The sequence below is a fragment of the Betta splendens genome, chromosome 6, assembly GCF_900634795.4.
Source record: "Betta splendens chromosome 6, fBetSpl5.4, whole genome shotgun sequence".
Lineage (NCBI taxonomy): Eukaryota > Metazoa > Chordata > Actinopteri > Anabantiformes > Osphronemidae > Betta > Betta splendens.
This window is the reverse complement of record NC_040886.2, coordinates 14,922,882-14,949,161: the sequence shown is the minus strand read 5'-3', so window position 1 is coordinate 14,949,161 and position 26,280 is coordinate 14,922,882. Positions and strand designations below refer to the sequence as shown.

Genomic DNA, 26,280 nt, shown 5'->3' with positions numbered 1-26,280 from the left:
CTCGACATACGGGCTTTCTTGGTGTGGATGCTGATAGTGTTGGAGGGCCCGAATCCTGCAGTGTTGTAGCCCCGAACTTCAACAACGTAGTGTGAGTTGGGCTTCATTCCCTCCAGCCTGGTGTGGTTCTCCCGGCTGGGAACCACCACCCTCTGGGCCCCGCCCTCGCTGTCTTCCTGATTCCTCCAGTACTTCAGCTGAGACGCAGAAGGACAGTAGTTAAAAGGGCTGTGAGTATTATAGTAAATGCTATGGAGGCCCTGAGGACGTGCAAAACACTGAAAAAAAATGTCTGCAATGATTCAAATATTATTATCGAGAATGTTCTGGACTTTATTATCACCAAAACAGACATTTTTAAAGGACACATGCGGCATATGGAGACATTGCTCAGTAACAACCTGGTATCCATCTATATTGCTCTGTGGGAGAGGCAGCCACGACACAAAGGCTTCTGTGGCGGAGAGGGCTCTGCCTTCGACACCCGAAGGGGCTTCAGATGGAGCTGAGTGAAACACAGAGAACATTGTGAAGAGGTGGAGGTGCAGCAACAAGAGGTGGTTTCTGTACAGGACACTGAGTATTTCACATGTATGAATATGTCTTGTTTCATATCAACACACTAAATGGATGCTTGAGCCATGAGCTTTAATCTGCAGCACTTCCTAAACTGTGTTACTATTGGCCTCATTAAGTGAGTTACCACGGCAACAGGGCATCTCTGTAACCCATCAAGTCTGGGTTTCCAGTGGTTATCGCAACTGTCTGTCAGTGAAAGTTAATAACTAGGCTAAATGCTTTGCATCCTTGAGCGAATTATCAGCTTTCTGGTTCATGCTACACGGATCCTGATAATCCCACTGCAGGGAAGGAGAAGGGTGGCTTCACTTTCATGAGGTATTAAAATTCCTCACAGCTATACATGCAGACCTATTAAATGGGTCCTGCTTTACTGGGAACCCTGGTGGGGACGCTGACAGACTGAAATAGCAGCGTGTTGGCATTTTGGCACATTCCTGGTTCTCTGACGCTGAGGACAGAACCAGGATGATACACAAGATTATTCTCGCACACTCTCTAGTGCTGAGAGCTGTGATTCCCTCCAGCACTCACCATCCTGAGCCGAATAAATGACGGCTGTTAGGCTGTAGGGCCCCTCTCCTGCGCTGTTGAATGCCTTGACTTTCACGTGGAACTCTGTGGAGGGAGGGATGGACGAGTCCTTGTGGACATAGCGTTTGGCCTGCGGATCAGCCACCGTCACCTTCATCCACTCGTTGTCGTCTTGGGGTTTAAAGGCCACAATGTAGCCGAAATTAGGCCCGTAGTAGTACTGTGGCTGCACGGGCTGATAGGGAACACACAAACAAGGCAGGTTATGGGCTGCACCAGATTGCCACATTCTCCTCCTTCTCATTTTCCTACACTGCACACTCCACCAGCAGAGGAGCGCAGCTCGCTTCCATGTGCTGCTAAGCTGCCAGTGGAAAGTCCAAACCTACCGTCCATGTAATGGTCAGTTCTCTGCTTGTCCCTCCACCCCCGCCGATGTCCGAGGGCGCCACCACAGGAACTACAACAAGACAGCACAGGCACAACTGTGAGCCCACACGCTAGGAATCCACACGAACAGCGCCAGCCCACACGGGCCGCAGCCGAGCCCTGGCAGCACTACTGAAGCGTCCCTTCCTTACAAATGGAATATCAGTTGTCTTCTCCTGCGCCAAACGCAACACCTTAATGTCCATGCGGGAATCTGACCATAGAGTCGAAGGCTTCAGTGTTTTGCCTTAGGTCGTTGTTTTAAGCTTAAAAAAAAGTTTATTGTTGGCATGTGAGCTCCATATTATAATTGAATTTCAGTATACAGTTTCAGCAAAGTGCTCATTTGTAGAGGTTTGTGTGGTCAGTTTGGCAGCAATAGTAGAAGAAAGTGCAGCATAATGGGATTTCTGCTGACTTACTTCTACCGTGATACTGTAACACAAGTAAACAGTGCAATAAAACAAAATGATGGCTAAATATCAGAATGGAAAGCTGGACTGTAGCGTCTCGCTCTGACTCTTTCATCCATGAACCTCATTCACCATATCAGGACAGACTCTCACCCGCTTCCAGTGTTTTCTCTTTAGGCGACGGGCTGCTGGACTCTCCTGTACCCAGAGTGTTGGTGGCGATAACCCTGAACTCATACTCTGTCCAGGGGAACAAATCGACCACCGTGGCCGCCTCTGCGTTCCCTTCTACATCCGCAGGGGCTGAAGAAGAATGCGCACAGACATTAAAGCACTAGAACCTATTCTTACCACTTCAGTTGACATCAGAGTCAGCTCAGCTTTAACGTGAGCTGCTTTGAGCTACTTACATGTAGTGGCATTCTTCCAGACTTCTTTGGAGAAGGCGTCCCTGTACTGGATGGTATATTTGGAGATGGGACTGTGGTTGTCGGCTCCACGGCTCCACTGCAACGTTACACTCTTGTCACTTTTGTTTATCACTCGAACCCCTCCCGGGGCGCCGGGCGGACCTTGGTATGGAGAAAAAAAAAGAAAAGGCCACTTGAAAGTGCGTTTGATGGGCAATCAACACAAGAGTGGCTGCAGAGGTGTGTAGCGACAAGTGACATTTCCCCGTAGGCCTGAGCTCGAAAGAGTAGAAGGACAGAGAGAGACTACAGAGTTATTGAAAGCTTGATTCAAGCTTCAGAGGAGACTCTTGAAAAAGGTCCCGAGCCAGTGAAGATTTATACAATTCAACATACCTTCAAAATGTCTATTTGACACTAATGAAAAAGCACATGAAGTCGCCCGCGTTTGCTCTTTTTAATCTGGTCTTTAAAGACACTGGCAGGAAGTGATGGATTAGGGCATCGCAGCTTAAAGAGCACTGACATATCCTGTATGAACTTTATCTTAGGTTAAGCTTTTGACTCCAGTATTTTTCTTGCCCCTCTTGATTCTTCCAGTGGAACATAAAAATGGCCTAATAGAAAACCCAGACTGTATCAGGGTCAATCTCCCAACCCGCAGCCTGAGGAATCAGCCAGGATTTACTTTTTCCAAGTCATGAATATGAGCGGAGTCATGTAAGGCGATTAGACGGCCAGAGCTGGACTACGCTTTCCCCGCTCCAAAAGTCGGGACGGAGCAAACTGCAAAAATTCAAACTTTTGTTACAGTTCAATGTAAGGGATGAAGTATGGGCCAGATTCTATACAGCTGCATGTCATGTTGAACGCTTAGGATACTGTGAACTGATGGGCTCCAGCATTAACCACGTTGAATCCAGTTCCTAATTCAGAGGCCTACATTTTAACACTGTTCCTGGCAGGACTGTAACTTCATGCTCCAAAAACACACACACACATGTGAAAACATCTCTCAAATCCCAACTAATAACAAGCTACAGGTGCAGAGGTGTGCAGGACGTCTGCAGCTTCAACACGCTCACGCAGCAGATCTGCTTCCTCATCTGCCGTGATAAATGGACGTCTTTCATCTCCCTCTCGCTCCACTGCTGGCATTTGGCACTCCATTAGGAGCGGCCCAGGGCCCGTGTTTTGCTTTCACTCTGGGAAACGTCACATTCAGCCTCTGTGCGTTCACCTGGCCATCTGTCAAGACCTGCTCTGAAAGCCGCCGCGGCGGGCGCTCACCCAGCGCACAACAGGGATCACTGGCTGCCAGATCGCTGCTAGAGCTCTGGGTGCCTCTTTAAAGAGACCCTTTGTCCGACAATCCTGGCCCCGTTTCAAGGACTAATGGGAGGGATGTAAGGCAAGCTCTCACTCATCGGGATGCGGCGGGGGGAAACAAAGCCCGGTGAATCATCCAGGAGGTGAAATACAGTAAATGACAGACAAAGTGTGGCAGTGTTTACCTTGCGCCGGCTGACGTCCGAATGAGGCTGGAAGGATTGGGCGCCCCCAATCAAAACAGTGCGTCGTGTGATAGAAACCTTTGTTGTTCTAGACACGTTAGTCACTTGACATCAGACAACTAATAACTGCAATTATTTATTATAAATACTGCAATAGCTGCTGCAACGCCAACAGCTCTCACGCTGTATGCAGTGCCACTTTATTCATCTATAGCCAAACCGATTCAAAACTGTCTTTATGACACAGAAACACTGCTTCTTCTGTGGTGTTTAATCACAATAACAGCAAAGCAAGTTATGATAGCAAACAAAGAGAACTGTGCCAACCTCAGGTCACACAATGCACCAACAGCTGTTTGAATTGACTCCCTGTGTTTATACACTGTATCATAAAATAAACAGGGACTGGATAAGGTTCTACTGGAAACATCTACTTTGTGCTGGGTGTGCTTTGGACTTGTGCAGGTTTTAGGTACATGATGACTAGATAATGCGTTACTCATGTGTGACTCACCCCTGACAACGAGGTGAGCAGAGGCCGTAACATTGTCAACGGGCGTCTGTGCGGTGCAGGTGTAGAGTCCGGCGTGCTTCAGCTGGGCGTTCTTGATCAGGAGCTCACCGTTGGAGCTTCCATTCTACACAAAAAAGCACAGGCAACATTGAATTAAACGTAGAACAAAGCACCAGCGATCACGATACAAACGCCGGGCTGAGCGGGCTGAGCTGAACGGCTTCAGATACAAAGGGGCGACCGCTCCACGGAGTGTTTGTTACAGGCAGCGTTCTCACTGTATGATGTAAAAGCTACTATGAAAATATACGGCTGTAATCAAACTGTCTTTGCGGACACCAAGTAGAAGCCATTTAACAAAGGGCAAAATCTTCCTTGTGTAAAAAAAATGGGCCATCATTAATCACAGTCATAATAAGCTGTTTGCCTAGTGGTCAGAGTGACAAATGAGTAATGCTAACCACCAGTTTATGGTTAGAGCTCCACATCATGCCATCAATAATGGGCACTAGAGGAAATTGCTATTAAACTAATATAAAATGTACTATTACACTCAGGGAAGCAATGAACTGGCTCCAAGAGTCATGTTTTTCATTTCAGGTAGTCCAATGAAAACACTAAAAGATCAAGTCAACCCCAAATATGATTTGATCATGGATGAAGTCCAGGCTGGAGCTAAATAGAGTGCAGTGAGTGAAACGTCTTACCGGGGTGCGCTCATAGTGTCGGCTCTCCTTGTGTAGGTCGATAACCTGACCGTCCACGGACCAGATGAAGGTGATGTCCAGGGCGGGGTCATGAGACGCGGCGCACTGCATCCACGCGTTCTCACCGACTTTGACGTCAGCGTTGGACGGTGCCAAGGTGATCTTTGTGGAGTCTATGGCAGAAGACAGAAGGTAGCACCATAAATGGGCAGTAAAGGTGTAGGTGATGCTTGTAGCCTTTGATCAATCAAAAACAGAAAAACTGCATCGTTCAATGTTCATAAATGTCCAGAAGAGGGCAGAAAAGAGCTGTGCTCCATGCACTGCTAGGCAAATATTCAACAGCTGACACTGCATGTCTAAAGAATGGCAATACACTCAGTGATGTTCACGGAATAAATTCAGTCCATTTTTAAGTAAATTTTCACCAAATTTTAAACCCTGCTCCTACCACTAAATATGCAGTGGTCTGTCTACTGCTGCTCTGCTCAGAAGGCCATAATTCAACAATAGGTGTTTGGAGGTCAGGACTGTTTGCTTAAACTGTGAGCGACAGGAGGAGTTGCAGTCAAGGCTGTCATCCATCAAAGCAACACCTACTGTCCTGGAAACATCAGAATAAAGGCACCAAGACATTTATTGCTTGTTCATTTCTGCTTGGATGACACTTGCCTGTGACTAGTAGCGAGCCGGTACTGTTGGCCTTGCCTCGGTCATTCTCGGCAAAGCAGGTGTACCTGCCCTCGTCTGCTCGCGTCACGTTGAGGATCTCCAGGCTCCCATCCTCCCAGATAAACACTCTGGGGAGAAACCACAATTAATTCTTCACACTGCGGAGAAAGCGCTCAGTATATCAAATATTCAGCACAATGTGAAGGTCGAAAGTTGACTGTGTATTATTCCCCGGCTATGTGGATGATGAAAAATGAGGAAAGAACTCTGACTGTCTATCTGACATCTAATGGATGTGTTTCCAAAAAAGAGAACGTAAGAATATGAACTTAAAAATAGCACTAACTTCCACTACAGGCGAATGCAACAGTGTTCTATCAGCTTTTCTCTGCACATTTCATATTTGTGCATGACAGGCAGTCTCGTGCCTGCTGCCCTATCACTGCTCCACACTCTCCCTCACACAGACAGCACCCATACGGCGCATTAGGAGGTGCATGCTGCATAGTAATTTGACTGCTGCTCCTCCTCCATCTAAGTCCCAATATGGTGAATGGGGTTTGTAGGGTGGGGGTGTCAGAAGCCTCCAGATTAGGCTTGTTTAGTCAGTGTGGAGCACAAGGCAGCGCTTTACACATCCAGTCTGACCAGGATGAGCTTTGGAATGAGATTAATGTCAGACGCCGACAGACAGCAAAGTGGTGCATACGTGCCGATCACTTTGAATTTATGTCTGGTAGATTTGGGTGCTCTAGAGCATATTAAGTTCCCTAAATCACTACATATACTTCAGTGTTTTGAGACTCGAAAGGGGATAGACTCTTGTGACTTCAATACATCAGATACTTCTTGTGACAACTTGACCAAGTTGTCGCTTGGCTGAATACTTACAGAGACAAACCCAAGCAGCTTCTGTGAGGGAACTATTCTAAGGTTGATGCGCTCCTTCTGATTAAGAGTCCGCTCACCTGGTGGAGTTGGAAAGCAGCTCCGTGTCTTTGCTCCAGGAGAAAGTGGGCTTTGGAGCCGCTTTGGGTCGACATACAATCACCACCCGGCCGTTTCTAGCTGCGAGGACTCTCTTCACCGGGCTGTGCTCGAACGTGGGCGCGCAGGCTGGGGAGGGATGGAATGAATAAGTAACATTTTCAATCATCCCCAATCTATGTGCACTCCATCTACGTAAATCCACGTTTTGCTCTGATATTACACGCCACGCGTCCTAATGAGCTCCAATTAGTCAGCTGGAACGGTGACCTTTGAACGCCTGACGCAGCCATTTGAGCCGTGGCCGCAGCCAGAGTTTGACTCACCGAACACACGCAGCTCTGCGTTGGCATAGACGACGCCATGGCGGTTCTCTGCCATACACTGGTACATCCCAGAATCATCGAACGTCAAGCTGCTGAACCTCATCTCCTTCCGGTCCAACTGTGGAAAACAGCGGGAGTCACGTTTCTGCGTGTAGTTCAAATCCCCTCAGCAAATAGTTAAAATCACGCTGCGCATTGTTGACATTCACACAGGCAAAGATGACAATTATGTAATTTGACATGAAGGCAATTTAATTATTGCATAATGATGCAGCCAGCGGTATATATCAAACAACCTCCCCCACTCTGCTGTCTCCTGGGTATTTTTCAGGCCTGATGACAGTTGCTTCTATAGAGAGTGAAGCAGCCAATGCTGGCACTCGCTCGGTAACAAGAAGTATTTTCTCCTGACATGATGTGTACCCACGGCGCCAGCTTCCTGTCACTGCTGCGCTACTGTAACAACCCTGGGCTGCTCACTGAACAGACTCGGCTGCCAAGGTGGCTCTGTGTGTTTTACGACCAGAGCTAAATTGCTCAATTATACAACAATAAGGATTGCGCTGGGTATTACCGGCTCGCCGTTCTTCAGCCAGCGGATGTGTGGTTTGGGCTTGCCACTGGCCACGCAGTTCATGGTGTAGTCACTGCCGAGGTCTTTCTCTGTGCTTCTGATGTGCTCCACCCACTCAGGAAAAGCTGCAAATGAAGAAAATCGGAGCTGAAGTAGCTGAGAAAAATCCAGAGGAGATGCTCGAGGCATTAGAGTAGGTGTTAGACCTAAAAAGGGGGAAACCTGAGAAAGTGCACCAGGAACTCTAAGAACAAGGAGCTGTTAAATATATCCTCCACAGAGAGTCTTAGAACGGAAAACAGCTGATCAAAGACTGCAAACTGCATATTTTCATTGTACTTTCATTGTAACACACTCGTACCTTCTACATACACTCGTGCCGTGTGATGGTCCTTCCCTTTTGAATTCACGGCTTCACACCGATAAGTCCCTTCATCTTCAGGCTGCACATTGAACAGGTGAAGCTGAGCCCCTGCCATCCGCACCTCATGACTCGGGGGCAGATTTCCTCCTATCCGCTTCCAGTGGATCTCAGGGACGGGGCTGGAAACAGCAGAGAGGGAGAACAAAAATACACACGGCAGTCTTTAACTAATGCATATGCATCATCATCCTGAAATATGCTTTATAAATCATTCAATACAAAAGAGGGGAGTCAAAACTTTTTCCAATCAATTTATCATGCATATCATTTATGTCTGGAGAGACCAATACTTTCTTAATGTAGTCAGTAGTCAATATGTAAGTACTGTAAATGATGCACCACATAATTCATACATGACCAATAGCGTCTCTCACTTACTTCCCCAAAGCAAAGCACTCCAGTGTGATATTCTGACCGACCAGAGCTGTGGTGTCTGGGAACTTGACTTCGAGGTCAGCGGGGTATTTCCTGTTGGGACCTGTGAGGAGCAGGAGGACAGGAGGACAGAATTATGACTCAATTTGTATTATCTCAAAAAGCAGCTTCCCCAACTTGCAAAATTACTAATTCAGCCTCACATGCAAGCACAAACAACGCAGAACCAGTCGAGGTCACACTAAACCCAGAAGGCGTCCTATAATCCATATATGCATGAGAGAACCCAAACTGTTCAGCTCAGTTCATAACCTTTTCCCAGGAGCAAAACATTCCAGCTCACTATTTGTGAAATGCTATTGCCACAGGTGAAAATGGCTTAATGGCAAAGAGAAAGTCTGAGGCATTCTGGGTAAATCCCTGAGGAGTATGAGTTATAAGAGTATAACGTTCCCGTTTGTTCTTCTTAACACCCTGGCTCCGTTTAGAGACAGTTCTCCTGTGTCACTCCACTTCTGACATACAGTTTGTTGCAGTCAACAACAGCGGTGTGACCTTATCGCTTTTAGTATGATGAAACATAGAGCCTTCAAGAGTAAAAAAAACAAAACAATGATGCAGTGTTTCCCTGCAACCATTACAGAATGTCATTTCATTATCAGACTGTTGTTGCTAAGGTCATAAACAAGCAACAAGTAACAGAGAGTAGGAACAGAGGTACTAACGCTCAGCCTGAGGCACTAAGGGAATGTAGTTGGAGAAGACACTCTTGGAAATGGATGGGCTGGACGCAATGCAGGAGTAGTTGCCGGTGTCTGATGAGTCCACCTTGGAGATGTGAAGGTTACCAGTTTTCTGGGAGACAAATCGCCTGTTGTCCAACGGGATGAAGGTGGGAAATTCATTGAGGATCCATCGGAACGACAGATCAGCTGCGCAGCGGGAAACACAACAAACACCATCATGTTTTCTGGCTTGTTTAATGCGAAATTGGGCATACTTTAAAATATATATATATATATATATATATATATATATATATATATATATATATATATATATATATATATATATATATATATATATATATATATATATATATATATTTTATGGTGGATGAAACAAAACCAACACAGGCTGCACCCTGAGAATAAAAGTGAGAGAGCAGATATTTTTATATCGTGAAGGGCATGAAGAAGGGCAATTCAACCTCAACAGGGAACAAAATTTGGTTCATTCCATTTTTTGACTAAATTGGTTCATCGTTCATCATTGGGATGTAGAAAAAAATGAAACACAATATGTCTGATATCAATCACACTTACACAGATAAAATCTTCAGTGCACCTGACTTACTGTACACACCTACAGCAGAATGACATCCACACATACAATGAGAGAGAGGAACCCTTCAGTAGATTCACACTCATGCATCAGGTACCACACCTGGATAATGCGGTGGGGGGGCACAAAGCAGCACTGCCCCTTGTCCCTCTTTGACTTTCACTGTCTCCCTCTCCTCTGACGAGAAGAGATCGAGGTCTGAGAGAGGCAGACGGAAAATTCAGGTGTAAGAGCGTTTCACACTCAACAGCTATTCCACTATTACATGACATCTGCTACGGCCAACTTTCATAAAACCTGTGCGTTCATGTAACAATTGCTTTTGAAATGAGCTCTAGTGTTAAAAAGAAAAGTGCATTATCCACAGTAGCAGTATGAAGTTATAAATGGCCCCTTCCACTCCACTTACACTTTTGCACCAGCTGCCCTTACAATTCCCAAACACCTAATGTGCATGAAAGTACAGCTCCAGGCCAGTTCTGTTATGATACCGTCTCTAATTGAGCTTTTACATTTGGCCACTTACATCCAAACTGGACGGAACCCTCCTGGCTGATGACCGTCCCATAGGGGTTCGTCGCCAAGCAGCTGTATTTTCCTTCATGTTTGGTTTTGATTGGGCTGCTGATGACCAGGTTGCCTCCTGCTAAGCTGTAGTGGCTGTCCTTCTCAGTCAGATCAATGAGCACATTGTTCAGTCTCCACCTACGAGGAAAGCAATCAGGGTCAATGAAGAGATGCATTAAAGCCGTTGGTAACTACTACAGTACTTGATTCTAAATACAACTGTTTGTGGCATGTAAATGAGGTACAACAGAGACATGTTGAGGCTGTTCTTTTCAGAAATGACCGGTAGTGTATCTATAAACCAGGAGTTGCTGGCAATAACAAAGGCAATATTTAGAAATACATAAGATAAACAAACGCTCTTAAACGCTGAATACAAATTATAGTCAAGGCTAATTCCTTCACGTCTGACATCTAATTCTCTCTGGCAGTAAAGCTGAATTGGGGGATGCGGAGAAATATCATTTACATACATTTACATCTAAATTGAAATAGATCTTGAAAAAGGCTTTCAATTTTGATCTGCAAGATAAGGGGAAGAAATGATGGCAATCCTGTCTGTGCCACAGCTTGTTTCTAAGCTATTTGTTATATTCTTGCGTGCAATATTTTGGCATTTAATTTATTGTTCGCCTGAGGAAAAAACACGTGACAAACGGCATTTTGAGTCACTAGTGGATAGTGGCTGTACAATATAAACGTCCCAGTGAGTTGTGAGCGTGAAGAGGCACAGAGAATGCACAGTGGGCCGTAATGAGGCTGGGTTTATGGGGAACATATGTTACTTGTATGTGGCAGGTGGATTGGCTTGAGCGCGACAATTCATGGTGATTTTGGCCTCGGGCGACTCCTCCGGGTAGATGGTATCCACTGGCTGCTCCTCAAAAAACGGCCCGTAACCTGTGGCTTCATCTGCCGAAAATAAACAAACGAGACCAGGCAACATGAGAACAAGCTGGGTCTGGGATCCAAACAGGAAATATCAAGGCGTCAGAGCTCTGGCAGTTCTGGGGCAGTTCTATCAAAAACTTGACAGCTGGGATCAGATGTACAGGTACCGACAAATGACTAGACTGACAGACTGCGCCTTGTAGCATGTCAGCCTGGCGCTCAGAAGCTGACTTAGGATCAGTCCTGGTCATCGCTAATCCTCGAACCCAAACAAACTCACACTCTGTCCTGATGCTGAATATTAAAACCCTGCTCGATTTCAAATCACATCACACTAATGATGACTGTGTTCTCACAGGTGCCAAACCACAATAACGCCTTCATCTGTTGCCAGCGGATATGATGTTGTTACAATTACAATCGCAGCAGCTACAAACAACACGTTGACTTAGCATAATCCAAGAGCCTTCCGTACTGCATGCGTCATCCTCAGTGTAGTGAAGCAACCCTTGATGCAAATGCCTCTCTTGGTTCACTGTGCCTTTTACGCCGCCAACGCACACATAAAATTAGCCACAATTACTCATTAAACAGACAGACATCACGAGCGGTGGCATGAATAAGACATAAACACAATGCTGAGTTATGAATAAGCGATGAGGCGAAATGTTCCCAAACGCTGATTATTCTCTCAGATCAAGTGTGTAGGTGACTGCAGGAATACAAATGTGAGGCGAGCGCACACGCGTGTGTGCGAGCGCACACGTGCGTTATGTCCCTGCGCGTCTGAGTTCTAAGAGAGCACAGCTGACACCTCAATGGGGAGAAGCTGCCGCTTACAGGCAGTAATATCCTGCTCCTATTCAGTCCTGCACTGCACCGACTATGAAAACGTCAGAGTGACAGACAGTGAGAGACCTTTACAAACCTGAACAAGAAGGGCCTGTACTCAAAATATTAGTCCATTCTCTACCACCTTCTACTACAAAGGCAGCAAAATATGTGTGTGCAGAATATTACAATAATAAAGCGGTAATCTCATACTGTATATATTAGAGAAGTTCAACACAAGTACTCTAAAACTTAAAATACTGCATGAAACCATTTTGAGCTGAGCCGAATCGTAGATGATTCAATTCAAACCTGTATGAAAAAGGATCAGGAAAGCAGCTGTGACCTGTGTGGCGGATATTAAGACTCCATTCACGCACGTCAGCTACCAACCGTAAGCGAGCTTGACTTTGATGCAAATCCAAAGCACTGTGGGTTATTGATGGTTGAGACAGAATAAGAGGTGCCATAAATGGGCCATTGTGGGGCTGATGGGAGGCACTTTAAGTGGGAATCCATGTCCTGGAAACAAAGGCTACAGTGGAAGAAACAAGGGGAAATGAGTACAAAAGGAGTGGAAGGAAACAGGCTCCAACAAAGGCGAACGGTTAAACCTGCTCTACTGCTGGATTTACGGTGTAATAAGCTGTATTATGTATATGTCACATAAAGATGAATATGAAGTATGAACTGCAGGGGCTGGAGGAGGGACTGAGAAGGCAGTTGGAGTGTTACTGGGCAGGACGAGCGCTGGTGCTGCTCCTATACGCTGCCTGTAATGTGGGCTGGGACAGATGGTGAAGGGGAGTAAAGCGGCCACATAAGGCCCAGCGCCTGGAGACACGCGCAGGCCTCACACGCTCCCTTTGCCTCGTTTCACTCTCTGTCCGTCTCTAACGCGCTGCAGCTCCGTTCGGTCCTCTGTAGCTTCAACCTACAGCTACCGTCACGGTCGGCTCCTCCATCTTTGCCTCCTCTTCACCTGCGTCCTCCCTGAGATCCCAGTGTTAGCAACTGGCACGATGTCCGTTTGCTCCCTCATACTCATACATCCCAACGTCCAGGATGATTCCTCATGGAACGAAGCACAGGCGTCGAGGCTTTATCCACTGCATTGCCGCGTGCTCCTCGTCTTGTTTTCCCAAAAAACTCAATTCCTCATTTTTCGCTCTGCCTCCTACTCTCAGTCGCCTCCTGTTTTGTGTAGCGCACTGATCTGTTTTGTCAAAAACACAGCAAAGCTCTCCCCAGCTCGCTCTGCAGCCCTCTTCCAATCTCTGCTTTTATTGTTTCTTCTAATCTGTGAGTCTCGCATGCTCTGTTTTCCCTCTATGCGAAACTCCTTCCCCGACGCTATTTGGCTTTGAGTTGCTCTGTTTACGCTTCCAGTACATTGGTGAGAGGCCACCTTCCACACGCACATACACAGGTTTGTCCATCCACCCATCACAAATCAGTGACTGATGCTAACATTACAGTCACCTTCATCTAATCCTGACCTGCACTAAACCGAATTATAACCCTGAAAATGCTCAACATGTTCTCACTAATAAAGATGTCAGCGCTTGATGGGAGTGATCAGACTTGATTATCAAACGCAGACTCCGTTCTAATGGAAAGTGGGTAAGTTTAGACTCTCATTTGAATTGGAAATACCAAGAAGCATGTTATTTTAGGCACCTGCTCTCTCCACTAGCATCGGTTTATAAAGGGCATAAATCCATAAATTCTTTACATTAAAACAGGCACATAATTACCCCAACTCCCAAATGAAATGAACCCTGTGATGATTGCAACCCACTCACAGCTGTGGTTTTCAGCCACAGCTGCAGAATGATTTGTCTCAGTCTCCAACTGGGACAGTTAACATATTGTTTCCTCAAGGCACCAAAGCACAGGGTAGCAGTAATTATCAACAATCCTCTGAGCCATAGTGTACAGTGAGGCATGGTGGAGGACCGAACTGCCCTTTAGTCAAATATCAGCTGATTTACTATGCGCTGAATAAATGTTATTAAATTATTCTGCTTCACAGGGAGCAGGTTATTTGCAGAGGTACGGCCAGTGTCAGTTACTGTGTGCTCAGGTGTGGTGCCATCTGCTTTCGCAGATTCTGTCACAAACAATTAGACTCTAGAACAACGTCTGCAGCACAGAGGAGCTCTTTCAACATGACTCTGAATTTGAAGCCAATGTTCACAAGCCGTAACATATCACTCTGCTTTGGAAGAATGCATGTTTTATAAAAGTGAATCAGTGGGATCCCTGCGTTAGTTTAACGTCCAGCAATGAAAAACAATATCTAGAATTACAAAGAACATAAAAGATGAAAAGCACATCCCCTGTTGGATTGAGTGTGGTCCTTAAAAAGGTTTTCAGACCGCTACAGTTCTATGAGGAATACAAAGTGGATCCATGGTGTTTGCAGTGAACACCTGCTGTGAAAAATTTCAGCGCTTTAAAAGGCCTAAAGCGTCCACACACACACACACACACACACACACACACACACACACACACACACACACACACACACACACACACACACACACACACACACACACACACACACACACACACACACACACACACACACACACACACAGCATTGTCCATTTTCAGTTGTCCATCATTCAGTGTGTTCCACTCTCCAAAGTGTCTAAGCGTCTAAAACTTTAGCTCTAAGACAGGTGCTCAAATGAGCACGCACCTCCTCAAAGCTCAGCAAAGTCACTGTATAATGACAGTGACACAGCACGGTCAACACCATCAGTCTGACGGGGTCACGATACCAAGCTGGCACGTTGGGTTAGTGCATTATTAGTTTTTCAGCCGGAGTTTGGCAGGTTGTAAATGTATAAAGTACAGAGCATATCGCGGAACAGCTGCCAATAGTTAGACAAGTCACTGTTGGCACATTGATACTTTTTTAATGCTGTGTAAGCTACAAACCTCTAACAGTCAAAAGAGAAAGATACTGGCTGGAAAAAGCCTTTAACCGCAGAATGATGGGCACTGCAATTGATAAATGATGAGCAGTTGGGATTTAGTGGTGTATTTCAGCTGGAAGACTGCCTGCGGTGATCTGACCTTTACGGAGCGTGTTAGCAAGCCTTCAGCTCCGTCAAAGTTTGACAAAGTGCTCAAAAGAATCAAGCCAGCAAAACATTTTCTCCTACATTTCAGTGTAGAGTGGCCTTAAACAGTGCAGCCTATGGTGTTTTGGAGAGAGAGCAGACTACGGGCTACATACAGGGTTTTTTGGCCTGGTAGCTCAGGTAGTAGTGCGTCGACCTCGGAAAGCAAAAGGTCTGCGGTTTGATCCCCCGCCTCGGCATCGGGTGTGTCCCTGAGCAAGACACTTCGCGCTAGCTCCCCGAGCGCCGCTGACGTGGCAGCTCACTGCTCCCCCAAGAGGGATGGGTCAAATGCAGAGAACAAATTTCCCCACTGTGGGACTAATAAGGGTTAATTTCTTAATTTCTTTCTTTCTTTTCTGCAAACAAGTAGAGGTGTCAGGTGACACACTAGAAATCACAAAGACTGAAACAAAAGCGAGCATATGGTTGGAAATGACAAAAAAACGTTTTCAACTCTTTGATTCCATCCAAAATTCAAACTGCACGCAGCATCACAACTTCCCACGCCGCAAATCAGCAGCTGCCCTTTTCCAATTTACCCCTGGCTGACAGTCTGCCTCCACTTCATGACCCTCACGAGAGACTAACCCTGCAGGTAGCAAACAACAGTATAGAACAACTGTCACCATCCAGCAGAAAAAAGAGATGGCTCTCAAATTATGATTTAAAATATAATATCTGTGCTGTCTTTGTTGGTAGAGTACATCTTTATACTGTATCTAGGAGATTTGTTGATAATTTGCCATTATAGTTGAATTAACGGAAAAATAACATTTGGGTAAAGACATTATTCACTTTCTAGCCAAGATTTAGACAAAATAATCAATAGGGACTATTTCTGGACTCCCTCGCTTGGCACGCTGACTTCCTGGAGTCTCTGTTGTTTGAATAGAAACTTCACAGTGAAAGCCCACTAAGCAACAGTCCCGCACACAAAGATTTACTGCACATACTTCAGCTTGGTCAGGTTCAACAGCCCCACAGTGAGTGATACAGTAGCTCAGTCTCTCCTCTACTAATGCAGCTTCGAGCTTCATTTGCGTATTGCAGTGCAGTGTCTCACACTTTAACCGTCTCTACTACTAAGACTTAGACTACTGTAATAGGAGAAACCCAGAAATATAAGCAGTGGAAAAGATCAGGGCTCCCACATTGTTCCACAGTGTTATAGATGCGTTGAATGACACACAAAATAACATTTAAGGTCTCAATTCTTTACTGTAATTTAAAACTTCAATGGTAGAATAGAATTTAAAGGCACTGAAAGTATCAAGCACCCTTTCTTTTTTCTTACCTGCATAAAAGTCAGGTACCTCCTCATGCACTGATGCATCTATAAGAAAATACATTGCATTAGTATTGTAATACATAATAATACAGCTCACTCTGGTTTCAAACAAGGAGAATTCAATATTCCCCACCTGAAATACAGTAACAGCCATGGATTGCTGACTGGTTGCAGCCATACAGCTCAGCCCTGTGTGGGTGAACGCTGTATAGCCAGTGTATGTGTAAGGTGCAATCATGTATGCAGTGTCTATGTACTTCTATATTATAGCTGCAGTCAGCCGAAGAGCACTTCCAGCAGAATATTCTAAGCTTTAGCTACACTGCTGCCACAACCTTTGTGATCTCAGCTCCAATGATTCAACAGACCCGTGTAAAAAGAAAGAAAAAAAAAACGAAAGGTCCTTGATCTCAAAGTCTTGTGGAGAAAGATGTGATGTGAAGCCAGGAGAATTCCCCACACAAGCTACTATTTTTTGGGTCATGTGAAATCCAACGTGAAACAAGTGCGAGTAGCCCAAGGTACGAGCACAGAGCAGGTTGCACCGTTTTTAGACAGGTCATTTTCAGGCCTGCTGTTTTCTGTCCTCTTTGCTTTGTGTCCAGGCCACATCAGTGCACAGCAGCGTTGCCCAGCCTGTATAAAAAGGCTTTGGACCTCAGCCCTAATATTTTCTGTATATCAATGACAGATGCATACACAGCTGGATTGTATCAGCTCAGCTGTTTGACCATATTAAACTATCCTTTAAAGAAAAACTAAATCAAGCTTTATTTGATTTTGTACCGTGCACATGATCAAATCCAGTTCTGCAGATATGCCCATGCAGGTTATTGTTATTAGTTCTGAAGGACGGTAGTTCATCGACTGTAAAATCTTTGGCTGTCACGTGAGCCCCCTTCCCTCCCATCTCCTGGAGCTGCCGCCGGGTTGCACACGCAACTGTCGTTCTGCTCCTCGCGTTGCTCTTTTTGAAACACAGGTAGAAGCTCACGCTGCAGCGCCTCCAGGTTATTCTGACCACTAATTCAGCCATTCCCTTTCGGCTGATGGGCTACTGACCTGCAGAGAGGAGGAGGGCCAGGAGGTGCAAGAGCAGCGTGAGGTGAAGCATGATGCTGATGTGAGAACCACCTGCTGGGGTTACAGCTAGAAGCTCAGCTGATGGAACATTAGCAGGACTGCCAGGTTTTCCTTGAAAAGAAAAAAAAGGAAGAGAAAGAGGATGACACAGATTGTCAAATGATGGTAAAAATAATGATTCTGAGACTGTTAAATGACAGAGATATGATAAAAGCTTCACTGCCACTCACATGAATGAAATAAATAATTTGGCATGAAGAGGCTTTTGACCTGAGGCTGTTGCTTTAATTTCACAAAGCCAATATTTACTGTTTGACAGCAAAGTGTAGCTTTCAAACAGCACCAACATACCCCGAATAGAAAAAAGCATAGAAATGGTAAAGCCTTGGTAATATCCATAAACTGAAAAACAAAAAAACATTCCTACACTGTCTCAGCACCAGCAAGATTCAGCAGTCAGCCTGTGCCCCCATGTGGCAAACGCCTTCACCGCCTCTCCGCGTGCTCTTAGCCTCCAGGGCCGGGCCCCTTGATTAGTCGACCCCCCGATGACTGATATTTGGACAGTTACCAGAGGAAGCTGTGTCCGCAAGCATTTCTCTGCTCACACCAGTGATCACCAGCGCCAGCACCCAGGCTCCCAGTTAGTAACGCCATGTAAGAAGCAACAGCTGTCTGAGTTACAGTAGGAGAATGCCGTCAAAACGAGGAGGACGTGTAAATGTCTACACATCAGGTGCTTCCTCCTGCATGGACCTCATATTTAAATACACTCTGTATCAGAGAGCAAACACAACATAGATGCTAACTCTAACACCTTCTGGACTGAAACAGAGGGTTGGGAGAGATGATGTAAATGTGGGTTACCACTGACAGAGCAAGATGAGTCTCTTTAGACTGTCCAAGGACTTTAAGTGATGTTCAATTAATTAGCTAATTAGTCACTTAATTACCATTTACACCAGTTATAAGAATAAACCTTGAGGGAAATTAGACGGGATAATGTGTCAGTTATACTTTACCACACAGGATAAGCGTGTATTCGTCGCATTAACATAAAGTCTTTGACCTGATAACTGAAACAAAAATACATCATTAGTATCATTTTTATCTGTCTGTCATGTTTTGTAGTGCTCGTTAACCAGAACTCACAACCAAATTCAACATATTCATATATATATGTACTTGTAGTATTAATCCCAGCATCACTTTAGTTCTATAAGACCCGTCCGCTCATCCCCAGGTCGTGCTGGGGTGTTTTGTGTTGATTAGAGTGTAATTGAACATGTGGCAGACACTATTGATTCTTTGCTCACAGCCTGAGGTGTCAGCTGGCTGAGCGTGACAGCAGGATTGAGATTTTAGTCTCCAGACAAATTGAAGTCTTATTACAGCAAATGGATTTCACTAAAAGGTTGTCTGTGGAACAGTGTAGCTGCGCAAGGCTCGAAAACAGGCGCACAACAGAACATTCCAAAACACGCACAATGAATTAAGCAAAATTACTGTGGCAGCATATGCATATGACGTGAAAAATCAGTTGACCATAATGTCTGAGCTGTTTCAGTTTCAGGGAAGGAATACAGAGGGAATTTAATTTTCACATTGGCCTGTATCTTAGCAACACCTTTCAAAAGGAGCAGTTTGTGTGCTGCGGGGGGCCTTTTGTGACCAGCCACGAAACCGGGCTAACACTTATTTTAATGTGGAACAACACTGTTGTTGTGGAACAAAGACCTGGGGAGCCCTGCTCACCTATTAGACGCTGCTATCTGTCAAAGCCTAGGCTCGAAGGCTTCACTGAACGTCAATATTGTTACTTAGGTGGTATTTTAAATGATCATAACAGATGCACTTAGGTGATTGGGTGAAACAACAAGGAGCCTCATTACAGTGTCACAACACAGTGAAAGTACTGATCCCCTTTGTCTATTAAGAAATGTGACTTAATTGAAATACTGTAGAGAAAGCATTGGACCAGCACCACACAGCTCCTGTAATAAGCATTAATGGGCCCTCCTACCTTTCCTGTCTTATCTTCGCAGCCTGAACACACTTGATGGGAGCGCTCCAGTCATCGCAGTAAATCACAAGGGCCACATGTGACAGCCCTCAAACAAGGCCATTTCTTCTCCCCCATAAATCACACCCTGGATGTTGCCAGAGCTATTACTGCTTATGGTTTGATTTTGGTGTTTTTTCTTGTCAAGTTTTTTTCCACTCCCACCTTCGCTTTGCTCGCTGAATTTCAATCTCTTTTCTCTTTTTTCTTTAACTCCCTCTAGAATTTTCAACCTCATTGCTCTCAAATCAGAAATCTATATTACTGCAAGTTGAGGCTGCTGGGGACAGATTCTGGGAATATACGGCTGCACTCAGACCAATACTATCATCTCTGCTTCTTAGCATGACCCCATAAACCCCTCGGAGTGGAATAAGCCAAGGGAAAGTGAGTGAAACCCCTGCTTTTCTGTTCCAAGTCTTCCCGTCATATCCAGATCCAGTAATGTGTGGGAGGAGGAATGAAGGGAAGGACGACAGGAAGCAGCAGAGTATGATCAAGATCTCGAGAGAGTGATAGTGTTATGGACAAGGGTCAAACTGGACTGAACTGTATTTTAAAACACACTCACTATGAGTGGGGAACAGGCTACAAAGGCCTTCAAACTATACTGGGAGGGAGGACCCAAATGCACGACCCACAGACAGGACTGACAATAAGTGATTTAATAAATAAATAGAACATACAGACTGAGAACAATACAAACTAAGGACGCTGCGACTGCAGGATAAGCCAGAAACAAAAAATGCAAACTAACACATATAACTCACAGGTAAAACAAAAGATCACTGCAGAGCAGGAAACTAAGTAGCCATACTAAAACACAAAACATGCAACCAACAGTATCCAAAACAAACAGTGAACAAACACACAAACCTGGACAGAGCACAAGAGCACGACGACACTGCAACACGTAACAAGTAACCCATAACCAGTAACACGTAACGAGTAACGAGTAACGATTAACAAGTAATGCACCAACAAAGACTGTGCACAAACTGAGACCTTAAATACCAGACAAGACAGGTGAACCCAATCAAACTAATACAGGAAACACAAGACAGGAAACAAGGACACAAAACCAAAAGGGTGAAGCCAGGCTGCCCCTGGTGGCGTGGAAGCCGAGTCACAACAGAGCCCCCCTCTCAAAGCCGGCTCCCAGACGGCGAACTCGCACAAACTAGACGAGCTGGGCGGGCGGAGGGAGGCGAGGAGGAGGGCCAAACGAAAAGACAAAAACACAGACAGAAACGAGAACCCAACATGACAACCAGACAGTAAACACTCCAAACAAAAATAACCCATAACATCACAAACAGTTGTATGATCAAAACACAACCCCACTAACGTAACTCCCAAAAGTAACCAAGTCCAAAACAAACTGAGGAGTCCTCCACCAGTCTCATGGTGGGTGCCAACGAGGCAGGGTCCAACCCAGCAGCCGCTGGGAGTCGACTGGCACTCCTGGTGCCCCTGAACACGGGTCCAGCTCCCTGGGTGGGCGTCGACGGTAGAGGCAGGGCCAGCATAGCAGCGGGAAGTTATGGCGGCAAGGCGACCAGTCTGGTGGCCTAGCCCCCATGAGGCCCAAGGCCACTCGTGGACCACCGCGACGACGAACGGGAACCAGCGGCGTCCTCCTTGGACCACCGCGACGACGAACGAAAACCAGCGGCATCCTCCTTGGACCACCGCGACGACGAACGAGAACCAGCGGCGTCCACCTTGGACCACCGCGACGACGAACGAGAACCAGCGACGTCCTCCTTGGACCACCGCGACGACGAACGAGAACCAGCGGCGTCCTCCCTGGACCACCGCGACGACAAACGGGAACCAGCGGCGTCCTCCCTGGACCACCGCGACGACAAACGGGAACCAGCGGCGTCCTCCCTGGACCACCGCGACGACAAACGGGAACCAGCGGCGTCCTCCCTGGACCACCGCGACGAAACGTGGCCTCCACTGGACCACCAGGAACCTCAAGGGTCAAACGTGGCTTGGCGACAGGAACCGTACGAGGTGCTGCCCTCGGGGAAACAAGAAGCAGCCCCACCATCAGAGAAGCGCCCTTCTTGGAGGGCAGACGTGGAGCCGGAACCGGAGACGAAGCCAGACGTGGAAGTGGAGCCGGAACCGGAGACGAAGCCAGACGTGGACGTGGAGCCGGAACCGGAGACGAAACCAGGCGTGGACGTGGAGCCGGAACCGGAGACGAAACCAGACGTGGACGTGGAGCCGGAACCGGAGACGAAGCCAGACGTGGACGTGGAGCCGGAACCGGAGACGAAGCCAGACGTGGACGTGGAGCCGGAACCGGAGACGAAACCAGACGTGGACGTGGAGCCGGAACCGGAGACGAAGCCAGCGACGAAACCAGACGTGGAGCCAGAGCCGGAGCCAGAGACGAAACTAGACGTGGAGCCGGAACCGGAGCCAAACATGAAGAGGTGAAGGCAACAGCTGATGTGCTGTCGCGCTGAATCGCACTGAACGGCGCCGCCACCTTATGGCACCGTGGTGCAGGTACTGGGAAGTTCGGCTGCGGCGTTGACGTTCCACGCCGAGGGGCCGAAACCAGAACCAGATGTTGTGCAACGGGACTGCCCCGCTGTATTTCCACGCCCTGCGTCTCCTCCAAGCGCTGGGGCCGTGGAGTTGGCACAGCAGTAGTGAACTGCCAATCTGCACCCGTCGACGCTTCCTCGTGGAAGTGCCTTGGTGCAGGAGTAGGAGTCTGAACAGCGGCATCCTCACGCTGTGACTCCCCATCCAGTGCTCCCTCCCAAGAGCGCTGGGTAAGAGGGTCTCCCGCTGACACGGTTGCCGGCCGACGGCCAGTGGGCTCCGACACTTGGTCCTCCAAGTGCCGGTCTGGAGGAGCGAGAACAGCAGCCCTCCATTGCTGTCTCGTCGAGCGCAGCGTCCTCCGCCTTGAACGCTGACGTCTCGGGGGCTGTGCAACAGACGCAGTGAAGTTCGTTGTGCGAGCCGAATCAGGGACGCCCATCTTCGCGCCAACCCACGAGCTGGAGATGAGCGACTGTCCATGGAAGTCTGGGGGCCCGGTACAAAAACGAAACCCCGAGTCTGGAAGAGGGGGGCGAAATAGTGCGCGTTGTAGCTCATCGCGCATCGCACCCACCTCAACCCACAGCTTTGCCACACCCGGGAACTCAAACAACCAGGGTTCCTCCCACAAAATGTCATCCAGCAGCTCGACTGCTACTAACCTGGCCTCCAGCCTAGGAGCTTCAGTGGCTGCTTTCAATATGACCCCGTAGCGCATCAAAAAGTGTGGGGACAGATCTGGTCTTGCTGGATCCATGGCACTGAACTTGAACTGGACAGGACACGATGGCACGTTAACAAGTGACGAGTAACAAGTATGAGTAACGCATAACGAGTAACGAGTAACGATTAACAAGTAATGCACCAACAAAGACTGTGCACAAACTGAGACCTTAAATACCAGACAAGACAGGTGAACCCAATCAAACTAATACAGGAAACACAAGACAGGAAACAAGGACACAAAACCAAAAGGGTGAAGCCAGGCTGCCCCTGGTGGCGTGGAAGCCGAGTCACAACAGATAGAGAGAGTGATAGACTTCAAAAACAAGCCGTTGATGCAAAAACCCTGCCCCCTTGCCTGAGCGTTAAACACACAATCAACACCCCCATCACAGCCAGTCACTAACAACAGATTTGCAGTAATCCTGCAAAGGATGGGGTTAACACTGGATTGGTCTTAATCAGATAGAGGAGGGAAAATGAGCACTGCTTGGACACAGTGTCAGCTAATGCCACACAAAGATCCAGGAGGTCACAAACACTTCTGACACACAGTACACACACACACATCGTACTGTTTGGGGCTAAAATGATTAGTCAGCTAATAACTGAACAGCTGATTGATTGAATGCAATCCAAATTCAGCCAGAAAATCCAACTCCAGCAGTATATCAGAAAAAATGCTAATGAAATCATTCCCAAATATGAAAAATCTGCTGTGTAGACCAGCAGATATAATGTGTTACTGATACAGAGGCATGAGACACGAAAGGCTACATGAACAATCTGTCTGAGTCAGTCTGACTCAATCAGCATTTTGCAATTGAGCAGATAAGATTTAAACTCATCACCCAATGCTGCTGTGGGAAAAACAAGGGAGACGGGAAGAATAATATCGATCCAGAATAAATGAAGATGAAACAGTGGGATGCTGGGCCTGACATCATCTCCTCAGTCGGCTACAAAAGGCATTATGTTCTGTGTTCACTTGTCACCATTCTTTTCTTATTTCTATTCATTAAATTCTGTATTTAATGCTTTGCGGCTGTGGTGGAATACCACATTATTATAGCTTTACGTGCTCAGCCTTTATTAATACAATATGTGGAAGGCAGAGGAAGAATGTGTGCAGCAACAGAAAAGCAAAAGGCAAAAGGTAAAAGGCGAGAGGCAGAAGGCAGCAAAGCCTCTCGGTCACAGCTCTTCTAAAGGTTGGGTCCTTCAACATCTCTATGCTTCCATCCTGGCTTTAATCCCATATATTCCCAACAGACGCTGATATAAACACACCATAAAACTACAGTACAGATCATCATGGTTCCTTTCTTTCAGCCATCAACGGTTTTTTTAACCTTTTATACACATAAAAAAAAGGGGAACAGACACCTGATATGACAATATTTTTTTATCAGTCAGGGTGAAACACAAGCTGTTTCATTTTTATACCTTATCACCAACAACAGTGATACGTTTAGTCTAAGTTGAATTATTTATGACAAAAAAAACATGACTTTGATTTCAGACCGAGCCTCAGACAGGCTGTGTGTCGCTGAAAGGTGCAGTCCGTCTGTTCCGTATCTCTGTGGACAAGAAGACTGGGCTTGTCTACAGACAAACAGGTTTGTAGCGTATCTCCCAGAAGACCGAAAGAATGATTCGATTAAATAAAAGGATACAGACGCGGGCAATTCAAGCCTATTACACAGCGGCTAAAGCAATAACCCCAAGACACACACAGCACCTGCAGAACGAGGCCCTCCCCACGCTTTGTACAGTACACGGACCCCCTGCTGCTACAGTAAGCAGGAAGTGGATTCAGAACGTGATAGAACACTGGGATATAGCGCTGTTTCAGAAAAACTAGATATTTACTGCAGTAGGAAGATTTAATACACCTTTAAAAAGATGTATTAATTTGTACTATAATGTAAGAAATAACTCAATGCTCCAGTAGTGTCTGCATCCATTTTTCAGGCTGTCTGTGTTTCATCTATTGCATAAACTGCTTCCAACTGTAGTATATTTATGTATCATATTATATAGTATATATTATTATACAGGCAGTCACCAATCTGTTCTGGTCATGTTAAGGTGCAGTGACTGTACTATAACCCTTGTATTTTGGCAGAGTCGTTGTCTAAGGAATGTCTGGGATAGACTCCAGGAAACAGACATTTACTTTTGAGTAAACACTTATTGTTGGCCAGTGGTATCAGGCCAGAAGTTAGAACGAAACCAGATGTCTAGCTGACGTAGGATCAGGGTCTATAAGCTTAGAGGGGCAGAGCCTCACGGACCGATGGACGACTTGCTGTCTGGGACGATGGGGTTCTCACTCATGCAGGAACCAGGCGACTTCTCACCGCTGCTCTGTCCTTTCTTCCTTGCTGAAAATATTATGTCACCACTTGTAATAAATTTGAGATGTATCTGTTTAAACGTTAATGTAGTGGTGGTTTGAGTTTGTCCATTTCAATCTGGCAGCTGTAAATTTACTACACAACTGTTCTTTTACTCCATCCTAAAAACAAACTAAACACCTCATGCTGCCTAGAGCTGTCAGACTCAGAACGAAGCATAGTTCACAATGTAATCCTGCTGCACATGATCCGTCATGGCGCTCACCGTGCCACTCTGTCTGGCCCCCTTCCTTCACGCTTTCATGGTCTCTCTGGGTTTCCCTGTCTCTCACCCAACAGACGCAGTCGTGCTAATGCGAGCTATTTATCTCCACCCCTGCAGTCAACACCAGGCCCCCCATGGCCACACAGCCTCAGCAACTTCAGCTGACCTGAATATCAATGACAACAGGCATTTAGTCAATGGAAAGCGGAGCTGAAGAGCAACGAGAATTACAGAGCAGGTAGAGGCTGGTCTAAGGTGCAAAAGTGAACATGACCTGAATTATAAAAAAATGATTATGAATTTCATCTTCCTCTGTCAACCATCAGAAGAGCCATAATTTGGTGCTGTTAAAGGCTGGAGGAACAAATCAAGAACATGACAGCGGAACGTTTAGCTCAGCTCAGTAAGTATATGGTTCCACAGAGATGATTTATAACTGTGCTTTGTACAAAATCCTACTGCTGCTTTATTCATCTGACCTTCCTTGACTTCACCTACTGAGTGATGCTGCAGCGAAATCAAGTATTAAAAAGCACTGCAAATAAGACAACGGAATAAAACCAAAGAGACTAACATTCATCTCTACTACATGTTTCACCAGGGGATTCCCCCTGACCCAGAAAACTGAACAGTGAGCGTCCAATCCGAGCAGCCAAGGTTGTCAAGAAAAGAATCCCTGAGGTTGTGAACCTGTTTT

The 26,280-nt window shown here is 46.3% G+C and overlaps 1 protein-coding gene across 3 annotated transcripts in view; it reads right to left on the bottom strand.

Moving 5' to 3' along the window:
• Positions 1-26,280, bottom strand: part of LOC114857087 (contactin-1a-like) — a 48,085-nt gene that overhangs the window by 3,118 nt on the left and 18,687 nt on the right. For 2 of the 3 annotated variants that reach the window (XM_029153221.3, XM_029153222.3), the window contains exons 2-21: positions 17,582-17,713; positions 16,526-16,564; positions 11,155-11,281; positions 10,329-10,507; positions 9,905-10,000; positions 9,184-9,390; positions 8,462-8,561; positions 8,021-8,202; positions 7,660-7,784; positions 7,086-7,203; positions 6,741-6,888; positions 5,773-5,900; positions 5,101-5,273; positions 4,394-4,517; positions 2,366-2,527; positions 2,109-2,258; positions 1,503-1,573; positions 1,114-1,348; positions 402-505; positions 11-197 (exon numbers count right to left, since the gene is read on the bottom strand). In XM_029153221.3, the coding sequence (XP_029009054.1) occupies positions 11-197; positions 402-505; positions 1,114-1,348; positions 1,503-1,573; positions 2,109-2,258; positions 2,366-2,527; positions 4,394-4,517; positions 5,101-5,273; positions 5,773-5,900; positions 6,741-6,888; positions 7,086-7,203; positions 7,660-7,784; positions 8,021-8,202; positions 8,462-8,561; positions 9,184-9,390; positions 9,905-10,000; positions 10,329-10,507; positions 11,155-11,281; positions 16,526-16,564; positions 17,582-17,633 (2,707 nt within the window). In that variant the 5' untranslated portion in view covers positions 17,634-17,713. The remainder of the gene's footprint in view (positions 1-10; positions 198-401; positions 506-1,113; positions 1,349-1,502; positions 1,574-2,108; positions 2,259-2,365; positions 2,528-4,393; positions 4,518-5,100; positions 5,274-5,772; positions 5,901-6,740; positions 6,889-7,085; positions 7,204-7,659; positions 7,785-8,020; positions 8,203-8,461; positions 8,562-9,183; positions 9,391-9,904; positions 10,001-10,328; positions 10,508-11,154; positions 11,282-16,525; positions 16,565-17,581; positions 17,714-26,280) is intronic. The other variant, XM_055510023.1, reaches the window with a different exon arrangement.